Raw genomic sequence first — 12,789 nt, 5'->3', positions numbered from 1 at the left:
ACTAAGAGTTACAAGGGATGTTGCAGTACTCAGAGGCTGGCAACAGTAGGGAGCCATCACCACCCCAGGCCTGAAGGGGGAAAGGGAGAGAGCAGTTACTGGAATTCTGCAAGAGAGAAAACTGGAGAGATCTACCTGATAGGAGTTGGGCCTTTGGTAGAGGGATGCAGCCATCCTACGGCAACCCAGTAGGAAGCAATCCCCAGAGGAATAAAAACTTCTGACCTCATCCTCCTCCTGCCCTCTGATCTCTTGTCAATGCTCCTCATTGGCCAAACATAACTGTTAGCCTGAGGTTCAGAGCCTACTGATGTGGCCCTCACAGTCAGCCTCCCAGGGAGGAGAGACCGAGCGGGGCAAATAAAGATTCCAGCACCTTGCTGCTCAAACTCTGGTCCCTGGACCAGCAGCATCAATACATCCTGGGAGCTTCTTAGAAATACAGCATCTTGGGTCCACCCCAGACCTATTGAACCAGAATCCATTTCAACACCATTCCCAGGTGATTTGTGTGCACAAAGGTTTGGAAGAATGGATCCAGCACATCTTTATACATAAATCTCTTCTGCAAGTGTATCTACAGTCTTATTATTTATGAATTCTCTTCCAGTATCTTTTCACTGATCCCTATGTTGGTTTGGGTCCTCTAAGAATCAAATGCCATAATGTTTTTTTTTCCTGGGAGAAATGCTTGTGTACGATAAAGGTGGAAGGAAGAAGAAAAGGGAAGGAGAGCCTTCAGACCCAGATGCAGGTCTGACAACTGGGAAAAGAGAGTGGAAAGGGAGGAGGCTTGGGTAGGAAGAGCTTCAGACTGCCCTGCAGTTCTGGGAATGACTCGACCAGGCTGATGGGGAGTCCCCAGGCAAAGGGAGTCTGCTAAGTCTTCCTGCGTCAAACAGAAATGGCTGGGTTCTGGTGTCCCTCCCATGCTTGGTCACTGACTGGGAGAAACCAGAGGAACTGTAGCCTCAGCAAGAATATCACGGAGGACCCGAAGGCATAGCAGCTAGAGTCTCTTAGTCAACTGTTCTCCCTGCAGCAGGTTCTCTTGAAGGGCCTTCTGAGTGGTGTACCTCCATCACCAACACAATCCCCGTTCAACCAACATTAACTGAGTGCCTTCTGTGTGCCAGACATTATGTGTGTTGGATGATAGGGACACAGCCCCTGGCCCCCAGGGAATCCCACGTGATTGTGGAACAGGGTGGTCTGTGAGCTTTTGTTATCAATTCAGAGGAAGGTTTCAGAGTTTGAGGGTGTCACTGACAGCTTTATGGGAGAGCTTGACCACAAGTTGGGCAGAAAAACTGGGTGTGAGTTGGGTAGTTGTAGGAAAAGAGAGGAAACAGGTTGGAAAGGAGGGACAGGGGGATCAGAGACTGGTGCAATGGATTAGAAAGGAGGTAAGGAGGGTTTGGAAGTAAAATAATCTCTAAAGAGTATTTATTTACCTTAAAATATCTTCCTAATAAGATGATGATATGTGTTGTAAAGAGTTCCAATGTTGTAGAAATACAGAATGTAAGCTTCTTGAGATCAATGGCTCTGGGTGTTTACCATCATATCCCTTGAACCTAGTACATTGCCTGCCAAGTGGTAGGTAATCAATAAATATTCGTTGAAAAAAAATGGAATGAAAATGAAAGGGCCAAAGAATCTCACTAATCAGAAATAAATATAATATGGTTAATGGTTTGGTGAATATTTCTTTAGAGTTTTTCCTTTTTATATATTAATGTATTTTACTCAAATAGAATCATACTATCCATACAGCTCTACAACTTGATTTTCTTGACTTAACAATGCATCTTAAACGCATTTGTATGTTAAACACTTAGAATTAATGTCATTCTTGTTAATGACACTCTGGCATATTAGTGTATGGATGTGCAGTACTTCATTTTATAATCTACTATTAATGGATATCTGGGTTGTTTCCAACTTTTTGCTTTTATATACAATACTGTAGCGGACCCCGACCTTTCTGACACCAGGGACCGGTTTTGTGGAAGACAGTTTTTCCACAGACTGGGGTGGGGGGGTACGAGGAGGATGGTTCAGCCAGTAATGCGAGTGATGGGGGGCAATGGGCAGATGAAGCTTTGTTTGCTTTGCTTTGCTTTGCTTTGCTCGCTGCCTGCCGCTCACCTCCTGCTGTGAGGCCTGGTTCCTAACAGGCTGAGGACCGGTACCGGTCCACGGCGGTGGGGGGGGGGTGGGGTGGTTGGGGACCCCTGCAATACTGCGATAAGCTTCCTGTAAGCTTGTCTCTTGAGCACTTATGAATCTATTTCTGTTAGATAAATTCCTAGATGTGAAATTGCAGAATCAAAAGGATACGAACATTAACATTTCAAATAAATGTTGCCTAATTGCTTTCCAAAAGGTTGTACCAGTTTGCATTCCTACTGACTGGATAAGAGTGCCTGTTTATTCACATCCTTGACAACACTGGAATTAATAACCTTTTTAGTCTTTGCCAATCTGATAGGTGAAGAAAGTATTTTGGAGGAAGTTTAGTTTGCATGCTTTTTAAGTAGAGAAGTTGAGCATATTTCGATACATTTATAGACCATTTTAGATCTCTTTTTTGTGGGAGCTGTCTTCAAATCCTTTGGTCATTTTTACTTCTGTTTGTTCTTTTTATTTCTCTGTTGATTCATATACTGGGTAAATGTCATCTGCAAATATGTCTTTCTGATTTGTCTTCTGTCTTTTGAGTTTACATTATTTGGGGCTTTACAGAATTTAAAAATTTTTATGTAGTCAAATTTATAAATCTTTTCCATAATGGTCTCTGGGTTTTTTCATCCAGTACTTTCATCATTGGATTTTCTTATTTTTCTTTTTTTACTTTGACATTTCTAGATCATTTGGAACTTATTTTGGTGTAAGGTGTGAGGTTGGCATTTAACTTTATTTTCCCAAATGTTTATCTAGTTGCCCCAATCATTAATTGAATCAGTCATCTTTTCCCCACTAATGTTTGAAGTACCACTACCGTATAACTTATTAAGCTCTAAAAGGGCTGTAATGATCCCCTGTGAAGGGAGCTAATATGACAAATCAAAAGTGCCTTCTACAGAAATCTATTTGTTGGTTGAGCAGCAGATGAGATGGTGTGGTCAAAGAACAAGTTATCTCCTCAAACTAACAAGAAACCCAAGGAGAGGACAAGTTAGTCAATTTGGGAAGAGGTATGAAAAGAATTAAGGTCCCAGCTGGATTTGCCCTCTATGGATGCCAACTTATCATCATTAATAACATTTACATAGTACTTACTCTGGGTAAGCAGAGTAACTCCTGTTACTTTACCTCTGTTAACAAACTGTTGTAGCTCCCAGGTGGTACCAATGCTGCTGGTCTAAGAACCACACTTTGAGTAGCAAAGTACTAGTCATCTTCCATTTGCCCTTGCAGAAGCTCTTTCCACCCTGCTTTGTGTCCAGGGAGGCTGTCTGTGTGGACTACATCGCTTAATCCTTCCCAAAACCCTACTCTGGTACTGTTATTATCACCACTATTTTATACACGAGCACATTGCGTTGAAAGAGGTTAAGTGACTTGCCTAAGGCTGCACAGCAATCTGTGATGGGGCTGGGATTTGAGCTCAGGCAAGCGGGCTGCAAGGCTGTGTTCTTACCCACGAGGCTAAGCTGTCTTTGGTCTTTGGTCTCACAGCAGCCTGCCATTGAGGTGTGTGGTAGGAAATCCTGAACTAGGGGTCAGGAGACCTGGCCTCAGATCCTTGTTCTGCCCCTTGTATGTTGTGTGACCTTGGATAAACCACCTCACTTCTCTGAGCCCAAGTTTCCTCAGAGAAGAAACCTTGCAAGATTGTCAGTGGGTAAAGTGAGATGCTAGCAGTTTACAGCACATATAGGTGCTCAGTAAGTGACAGCTTGTATCCATTACCTGGCACTTGAACCCAGGTCTTGTAAGGCCTAATTCCATCACTCTTTTCTCTGCAACTAAGCCTCTGTTGGGAAGCATTCCAATTTGGTAAGCCGATCCAAGTTGTAATCCTTGTCTGTTTTCTAATCTGACAGATCTTAAATGTGTTGGGCGTTTGGACAGAGACCAAAAGGCACAGCTCCAAGACTTTCCTATCACACCTGCCTTCCAGCACCAACCAGTGGACTCTGTTTTGTGCATGGAGTCACCTCCCACTAGTCTATAGTCTGATAGCAGCAGCAGTTCCGGGTAGGAGCTGCTTTGTATGGTTCCCCTCAAACCCCATCCCCCTCCTGGAGCCCTGGGGGAGCTGCTCATGGAAGGGCCATATCCTCCAGGGAGGCCAGTAACCAGAGGCTGTGAATTGAAGCAGATGGCAAGTTAGATCCTACTCTGCCTGAGCCACCAACTTGTTCAAGACCGCCTCCGCACTCTGTGTCTTAGGCTCCCCATCTGTAAAATGAGAGAATCAGACCAGACTTATGCTTCTTAACTTTTGGGCTGTGGTCCCTTTGAAAATAGAGAATATTTGATAAAAAGCTTGGGACTAGCTTACCAGTTTACACATTATCTTTCTACAGGAGATACAAAACTATTCATTTCCCTGAGCTGGGCAGCAGCAAAGGGAGTTCCAGATTAACCTAAAGTATGATTTCAAATCACTGATCTCACTTTAACATCCAGGTATCCGTGTAAACATAACTTCTTCAGAGAAACCTTCCTAAACCCCTAAACTAAACCAGGTTCTACTAGTATAAGTCCTTTTAGCACCCTGCAATGCTTCTTCAAAATATTTATCACAACTCTAATAAGTTATCTTTTTATTATCTGTCCATTCCATTACACTCTCAGCACCATGATGTCAGAAGTATCTGTCTTGTGACAAAGATTCTCTCCTTGACCAAATTCTAGACAGGTTCCTCTGAGCTTTCATCTTGACTAGGGCTCAAACTTGGCCTGTAAAAACTACAGACTCTCAACACAAATGATTTCATCCACCCGCCTCCCCTCACCTTAAAAGACTTAAACACTAACATAGTTTCCAAGACTGTGACACTAGCACCCCTTAAGTGCCTGCCTGAGAAAGCTGAAGACTACCTAAACAATTTGCTGTTTGCTCTGTCCAACACCTAACCAGAGGCCCCTGACCACCCTTTTTAAGAACATTTACTGAAAAGGGCTTACAATTGTGAATCCTTTCTCTGTCCCTTTGAGATGTGTATGTATCTCCTACAATTCAGGAGTATCTTTCTCAAGGACCTGAAAGTCATTCCTTTATTTATTTATTTAAGTTTATTTATTTATTTATTTTTGGCTGCATTGGGTCTTCGTTGCTGCACACGGGCTTTCTCTAGTTGTGGCGAGAGGGGGCTACTCTTCGTTGCAGTGCGCGGGCTTCTCATTGAAGTGGCTTCTCTTGTTGTGGCGCATGGGCTCTAGGCGCGCGGGCTTCAGTAGTTGTGGCTCGCGGGCTCTAGAGCGCAGGCCCAGTAGTCGTGGCTCACAGGCTTAGCTGCTCTGCAGCATGTGGGATCTTACTGCACCAGGGCTCGAACCCGTGTCCCCCTGCATTGGTAGGTGGATTCTTAACCACTGCACCACCAGGGAAGCCCCAGTCATTCCTTTAAAATGCGATCGTCAGGAAGGATAGGGCCTCTGTCTGGCAGTCTCAGTGGGAGGATAGAATCCTGACTTTGATGATTGCAAGCCAACAGACATATCTGGGCTAATCAGCATTTATGCTGGCCAATCCTTTGTAATTTTTCATTTCCTCAGCTCTACTTAAAACTCCCAGTTACCCCTATGCAAATCAAAGTTGAATCAGTTCATACTGGACCTCCTTCCCTATTGAAATGGTATGTTACCGATTCAAATCTGTCTTTCCCATTTAACTAGTATCCAGCTTTGTTTATCATCGACAGTTGCTCATTGTAGTTTGCCTAGTCTGTAGCACAGTACCTGGCACATGTTTAGATGCTCAGTAATATTTCCTCTTGAAATATGTTGATTAAAATCATCCAGTTGTTCCAGTTATCTACTGCTGTGTTACAAACCATCCCAAATCGTCATGGTGTAAAACAACAATCATCTTATTATGTTCATGGGTTCTGTGGGTCAGGGATTTGAAGACAGCACCTCTCTGTTCTGTGACATCTGGGGCCATAGCTGAGATGACTTGAATGACTGGGGAGGAGCCACTTTCAAGATGGCTTCTTCACTCACCTGTCTGTTGCCTGGGCTGTCTAGGGTGGCTAAACGTTGGGCTCAGCTGACCCTGTTGACTGTGTGTCTGCCTGTGGCTTCTCTGGCGTGATGGCATCGGGATCGTCAGATTTCTTTCCTGGCAGCTCAGGGCTCCGAGAACAGTGGTCCCGTGAACAAAGTGGAAGCTTCATGGCCTTTTATACCTAGCTTTAGAAGTCACAGAACTTCACTTCTACCATATTCTGTTGGTTGAAGCAGTTAGAAGTCTGCCTTGTTTCAAGGGAAGGGAGTATCAAAGAATTTTCAGCCTGGTTTTAAAATCACCGTACCATCAGAGTCAGATTTGGGGAGAATTCTCTTGCAATTAATCATCTGTTATCAGTGAGAATTAGACTTGGCTGCCTAAGACAGAAAACCCATAGAAACAGTGGCTTCAATGAGATAGAAGTTTATTTCTCTCTCACTAAACAAAGCCTGGAAGGAGGCCAGCAGGACTGGTTCAGTGTCCACAATGTTAGGGAACTGGACTCCTTCTGCCATGGTGTTTCACCATTTTCAGTGCATGACCCAAGGTGATTGCTTGAGCTCCAGTCTTCATAGCCACAATCCAGCCAGCAAAAAAGAAAGGTAAGGAAGTTTCCTTTAAGGACATTACTCAGAAGCCCTATTTGACACCACCACTTATAGCCCATTGGTGGCACACTTAGTCACTTGGCCATGCCTAGTTGCAAGGAGGGCTGGGAAATATAGTCTTTATTTTGGAAGACAATGGGTCCAGAGAAACAAACACATTTTTAAAAAAAGGATTCTAGAGAAGGAAAAAGAGAAGATTGGATATTGGCAGACATCTAGCAGTTTGTACCATACCTTTTTATTCTGTTCTATTTCCTGTTCTGCTACTGATCAGCTGTGGGCCTGGACAACGTACTTCCTTTGGCCTGGTTACCAAGTCCTCTGGTAATTAGAGACGTGGCTGCGATGATCTAATAAGGAAGCTCAAAGGATTAAGCAAATAAATGTGTCAATGCTCTGGTTTCAGGGAGAATAACTGGAGCCCTGTCCAGTCAGCCTCCTTTTTACTTTCCTGGATGGTTTTCCCTTGGGATTTCTAGGAACAGATTCTGAAAACGTCCAGACTGAGTTGCTGAGGCCCTTCCAGCAAGAAGACCTAAAGAATTCATGTTTGTTACCTTTTGGGAGTAACTTTTCTCTGCACTTAACCAGGCTGTGCCCTCCATCAGGTACTTCCCCACTGAGTTCCAACAGGTGCCTACTTAAGTAAGTGTGAGACACAAAGCCAGCCATGAATTGAGCACTTACTGTGTCTGACACTGAACCAACTTCTGGGATCATAAAGTGACCACAGCCCCATACTCTTAATCCTTTACATTCTTTTTTTTTTTTTTTTTTTTACAAGGCTAGGGTATGAAGGGCTGTAACAAAGTATGATGGTGATATGGATTGAATTGTGTCCCCCCAGAAGATCTGTTGAAGTCCTAATCCTTGATACCTATGAATGTTACCTTATTTGGGAATAGGGTCTTTGTTGATGTAATCAAGTTAAGATGAGATCATTAGAGTGGCCCAAATCCAATGACCAGCGCCCTTAGAAGAAGAGTAGAAGGGACACAGAGACAAACGCACTAGAAGAATGTCATATGACCATGGAGTCAGAGATTGGAGTGATGCATCTACAAGTCAAGGAATGTCAAGGATTGCTGGCAACACGAGTAACTAAGAGAAAGGTATGGAACAGATTCTCCCCTGGAGCCTCCAGGGAGAAAGTGGCTCTGCTAATAAGACTTATTGCCTCCAGAACTGTGAGAGAATAAATTTCTGTTGTTTTTAGCCACCTAGTTTGTGGTAGTTTGTTATGGCAATTCTCGGAAACTAATAGACATGGTCAGTTTGATACGTCAGCTTGGCTAGGCTTTAATCCTCAGTTATTCAATCAAACACTAATGTAAATGTTGCCATGAAGGTATTTCGTAGATATGGTTAACATTTACAATCAGCTGACTTTAAGGAAGGAGATTGTTTAGGTGGGCCTGATTTAATAAGTTAAAGTCCTAAAGAGCAGAACTGAGATTGCCCTAGAAAATAAGAAATTCTGCCTGTGGATTGTAGCTTCTGCTTATGTCAGAGAGTTTCAGCCTGTCATTCCTGATGACCTGCCCTATAGATTTTGGACTTGCTTCACCAGTCTCTGCAATTGTATAAGCCAATTTCTTGCAGTAAATCTCTTAATATATCTCTTCCTGCTTTTGTTTCTCTTGTGGAACCCTGACTAATACACAAAAGGATGATGTGATCTTTAAATACGTTTACCTAAAAAACCATGGAATTGCTGAAGGCTTCATGGAGGAGGTGGCTTTTGGCAGGGTCTTGAAGGATGGGTAGGAGTTTGCTAGGTAGGGAAGGGCATTTCCAGCAGAGAGAACAGCCTATGCAAAGGCCTGGAGTGAAACCATGCCTCCCCTATCCCCCAGTGGTTGGGGGGATAGGCATTACAGAATTTGGAGTCACATTATGGGGGTCTCTCCAGTCAAGCTGAGGACTTCGGCACTTGTCCTGGAGGCTAGGGGTTCTCCTTTTTTAATTCTTTGTTCTTTTATTTCTTTATTTTTAAAAATTGAGATATAACTTTCATAAGTCAAGCGCGTGGGTTTTAAAGAAGAACTTGATGAATTTTTACATATGTATTTATCCATGTAATCCTCACTAAAATCAAGAGATAGAATCAGGGCTGGGATTAGGGTGAGGTGAGTGAAGTGAGCTGTGCAAGCACAGGGTTAGATTTTCTGCCTTTAAACTTTTGGTATTTTGTTGTCATGGATTTTTTGCATTCATTTTGATTTTGAAAAATATTGTTTATTTTGATTACTGAGGCTTATTTGGCCCACACTTCAATTTTCCGCCTTGGAGAGAGCCTCATGCCTCACTCTAGTCTGGACCCTATTAAATATTTCCGGCACCCCTGTGGCTTCCTCATTCTCCCAATCCTCCCAAAGGAAACCTCTAGCCAGGAACCGGGCTACTTAACATGAAGGGATGGCCTGGGGTGTGTGCAGTCATGGGTGTGTTTGCGTGTTTTTCTGAGAGGATAGTTCATTTCTTTGATAAGTTTCTTGGAGGCGTCTGTAAAGTGAGGAATAAGAAACATAACCGACTAATAGGGAGCCAGAGGAGGGTTTGTTATTCAAGGGATCCGAGCAGAATGTCTTAGGTCGGTATGCCTGCAGGCCTCCATGAGATAGCCCGGTGTAAATTAGCCTCACTGTGCCCCAGTCTCCTCATCTGTAAAATGTACCTCTCTTATTGGACTGTGTAGGGGTCAGATGAGATAATGGCAGTGAAATTCATAGCGCCCTGCACAGCGCATTCGGCCAACATTTACGGAGCGCTTACGACTTGCCAGGCGCTGAGCTGAGGGTTTTACGGCCGTTACCTTTTTAATAAAGCACACAGCCCACCAAGAAGGTGCACGGCTCAGCGAGCCCTCCTGAGGACCCTGTAAAAGTTCGCCCCGTCGGCGGGCAGGCGGGGCGGGAAGGGGGCGGGGCGCAGGTGGGGCGGGCCGGGGGCGGGGCGGCGCGCCGGTTCCGGGATCCGGGTCGCTGGCTGCGCCAACGCCTCGGGGCGCGCCGGGCGCTGGCCGCAGCTGGCGGGCGCATGTTGGGGCGCGCGGCGTGGAGGCGCTGCCCGCGAGGGCTTCGGCGCGGCCGGGAGGCGCTGCTGGTACTGCTGGCGTTGCTGGCCCTGGCCGGGCTGGGCTCGGTGCTGCGGGCGCGGCGCGGGGCCGGGACGGCCGAGCGAGGACTCCCACGCACCCCGCGCTCTGGGCGGCGAGACCCGGTTCTGCCGCGGCCGCCGGTGCGGGAGGACGCTCTGGGCGCGCGAGGCGAGGCAGTGCGGCTGCAGCTGCAGGGCGAAGAGCTGCGGCTGCAGGAGGAGAGCGTGCGGCTGCACCAGATCAACATCTACCTCAGCGACCGCATCTCGCTGCACCGCCGCCTGCCCGAGCGCTGGAACCCTCTGTGAGTCCCCAGGTGGCGGGAGAAGCACCGCCCTCGGAGTCCCCGGGCCTCAGTTTCTGCAGCTGTGAAGTGGCAAGGTGGAACCGGGGTCTCGAAAGACCTGGGGATCTCAAGTCTTATTGAGTCACTCGGAAGTGGGCAGTGAAAGTGTTCATACTGCGGGGTGGGGGAGAAAGTTTTAAAAAATGAAAATAGAAAAATCTCAGAAATTGACAAATCTGCAGACAGGTTTCAGATGAGACCCTTTGGGTGCCCTTCCTGGGTCCAAAGGCACCCCCAGTCCAGTTACACCTGTAACGTCCTGCTTTGGCGAAGCTAAGGACCTGTGGGGTTCGAGACAGGCTTCATTCACTTACCTGTGTGCACCTGTGTGCACCAGGGCCCATGAATCAACCAGGAGGGGAGGGCCCGCCTGGCAGGTGAGATGAAAGGTGCCTGGAAGGGCAAGTCGGAAGTCGCAAGCCTCCTTGCCCTCTCTCTGGGAGTTGGGACTCCTGACCTTTAAGTGGAGGAAGTCAGGAAGGAGCGGTTGCTGGGAAGAGCTCCTTCTGGCTGTGGTCCAGCAGAGCTGACTCCTGTGGGTGACACAGTCCTGGAACCTGTGTGGTCAGAGGCCTAATTCCTATAGGAGCTGCTGTCTGGAGGGGTTGTACCCACTGCTTAGGTAAGAAGGGAACAAGCTGGCCGGTGGAGGATGGCCCTCCTGGCCTTCTATTTCCTTTCCTCTTTTGGTAGGGATCTTCCAGGTCCCTGCTGGAGCCCCCTCCTTAAAGACTTTGAGGGAAAGAGGGCTAAGAGAGGGGGTTCTGGAGCCAAGTGGACAGCCTCCTGTATGTACCAGGCATCTGCCACTCCTCCCTGCTCCTTGTCCCTCCTGCTTTACAGGTGTGGAAATTGGCCCAGAGAGGTCAGGTGACTCACCCAAGGCCCCACAGCTGGAAAGTGGTGGAACTGGCCTTGGGGGACTGTGACCCTCCTGGCCCCCATGGTACTGTGCTGATTTCAGGATTTTACGCAACTGCTCTGTGCATCCTTGGTCAGAGAAAGCATGAATGTCTGCAGGAGGAGGCCCCACCTCTGCCCTCACTGGCAAAGTTTGAATGGATTTGCACCTCACTGTCTCTGCTGTTTTTCAGGATCTGCTCATGCCTAGCCTATGCTTTTACCTTAGGCATTTTTACTGTTTATCTTTTTGAGTCGAGCTTTGTTTGTTGGGGTTGGTGGTAGTTCCTCCTCTTCAGCCAAATGGCTGAATATATGTTTATCTCCTTGAAACACGAAGGGTGCTCACTGAGGCAAGGTCTAGGGGAAGCTTTCAGGTCAGAATCAGGGTTCAGACCCAGCTCATGTGAAATAAAATCGTGGCTCTTTTGCTCATCAGCTCTGTGATGTTGGGCAACTTATCTAGCCTCTCTGAGCCTCAATTTCCCTGTCGGCAAAATAGGGGATGAGTAGAAATAACACAACCTAGGAGTTAATAAAACACCTAACACCTGGGAACACACTGTGTACTCAGTTCTTATTAGTTTTTCCTGCCTTCCCTGTTGCCAACAATACACTCAGGAGGTTGCTTTTAAGAGTCGTCCAGGGATTGGTCATAAAGTTTTTCTTTTCCAGGTTCCAACTTCCTCTGTTGTCCCAGGTTGTGAAGTCTCTTTGAAACATTGTGGATGACCTGTGGGGCGTATGGTGTTCCATCTCCATGGTGACACAGCTGCTCTGTGTCCTATCAGGATTTGCTTATAGATCCTGCTATTGCAATGACCCTGGGAAGTTAATCCAAACCCAGCGTGATAAGGAGTGTGAATGCCTCCTGTCTTTAATTCCTGCAGCAAGGCCTATTGGGTCATTCTTGCCTAGAGAGAAAGGTGAGCTCCATCTGTGTCGGTCTCAGCCCAGCCAGGCCTTGAGGTATAACTTAGATGTAGCCAGTAGTGTCAAGGCCTTTCACGAAGACTCACTTTTATTATAGTTCATACGGGCGTGAGGACCTAATAAGGTGTTGAGATTTAGCCTGAGAAACCAGAATGGCAGATTATGAGTTCACAGTCGGGGTCCTGGGTGAGGGGGAGGGTTAGAACTAATTAATAAGCAGAGGTGTGGTTAGGATCCTTGAATGTCATAGGAGGGAAGGTCCTGAGGGAGCATCCAATCTAACCAGAGAGGAAAAGCCATGCCCCCAAGGTAACACACAGATCTGGGGCAGAGCTGATCTAGAACCCAGATCTTTTATTCCATCCTCCCTTTTGATATGGAAGCAATTATTTATCTGTTAATTTTAATTATAAGAGCAATACATGTTCACTCTAGAAAAGTTTGCATATACAGAGAAGCAAAAAAAAAAGAAAAAGAAAAATCATCCATAAACCTACCATCCTGGGAAGAACCACTATTAACATTTTGCTGTGTATCCTTCTAGACTTTTCCAGGTATAGAAATAGATTCTGAAAAATATACACACGGGTAAGTGGGTGAGAACATATTCAGGCATGAGTGTGTACAAAGGCCCACACACGTTTTTAACCAAAGTCTTTGCGCTACAGGGGATCAGTGTGTTATCATAGGCAAGGGACTGTTTGGCTTGGTTCTT

At 46.1% G+C, this 12,789-nt stretch overlaps 1 protein-coding gene across 2 annotated transcripts in view; it reads left to right on the top strand.

Moving 5' to 3' along the window:
• Positions 1-12,789, top strand: part of GALNT12 (polypeptide N-acetylgalactosaminyltransferase 12) — a 52,825-nt gene that overhangs the window by 3,370 nt on the left and 36,666 nt on the right. Inside the window, exon 1 of one of the 2 annotated variants that reach the window (XM_030829821.2) lies at positions 9,835-10,199. The exons of the other annotated variant lie outside the window; for it this stretch is intronic. Coding sequence (XP_030685681.1) covers positions 9,835-10,199 — 365 coding nt within the window. Of the gene's footprint in view, positions 1-9,834; positions 10,200-12,789 lie in introns of those variants that run through there. 2 annotated transcript variants of the gene reach the window in all.

The sequence above is a fragment of the Globicephala melas genome, chromosome 6 (genome assembly GCF_963455315.2).
Source record: "Globicephala melas chromosome 6, mGloMel1.2, whole genome shotgun sequence".
NCBI lineage: Eukaryota > Metazoa > Chordata > Mammalia > Artiodactyla > Delphinidae > Globicephala > Globicephala melas.
This window is presented reverse-complemented; position numbering and strand designations above follow the sequence as displayed.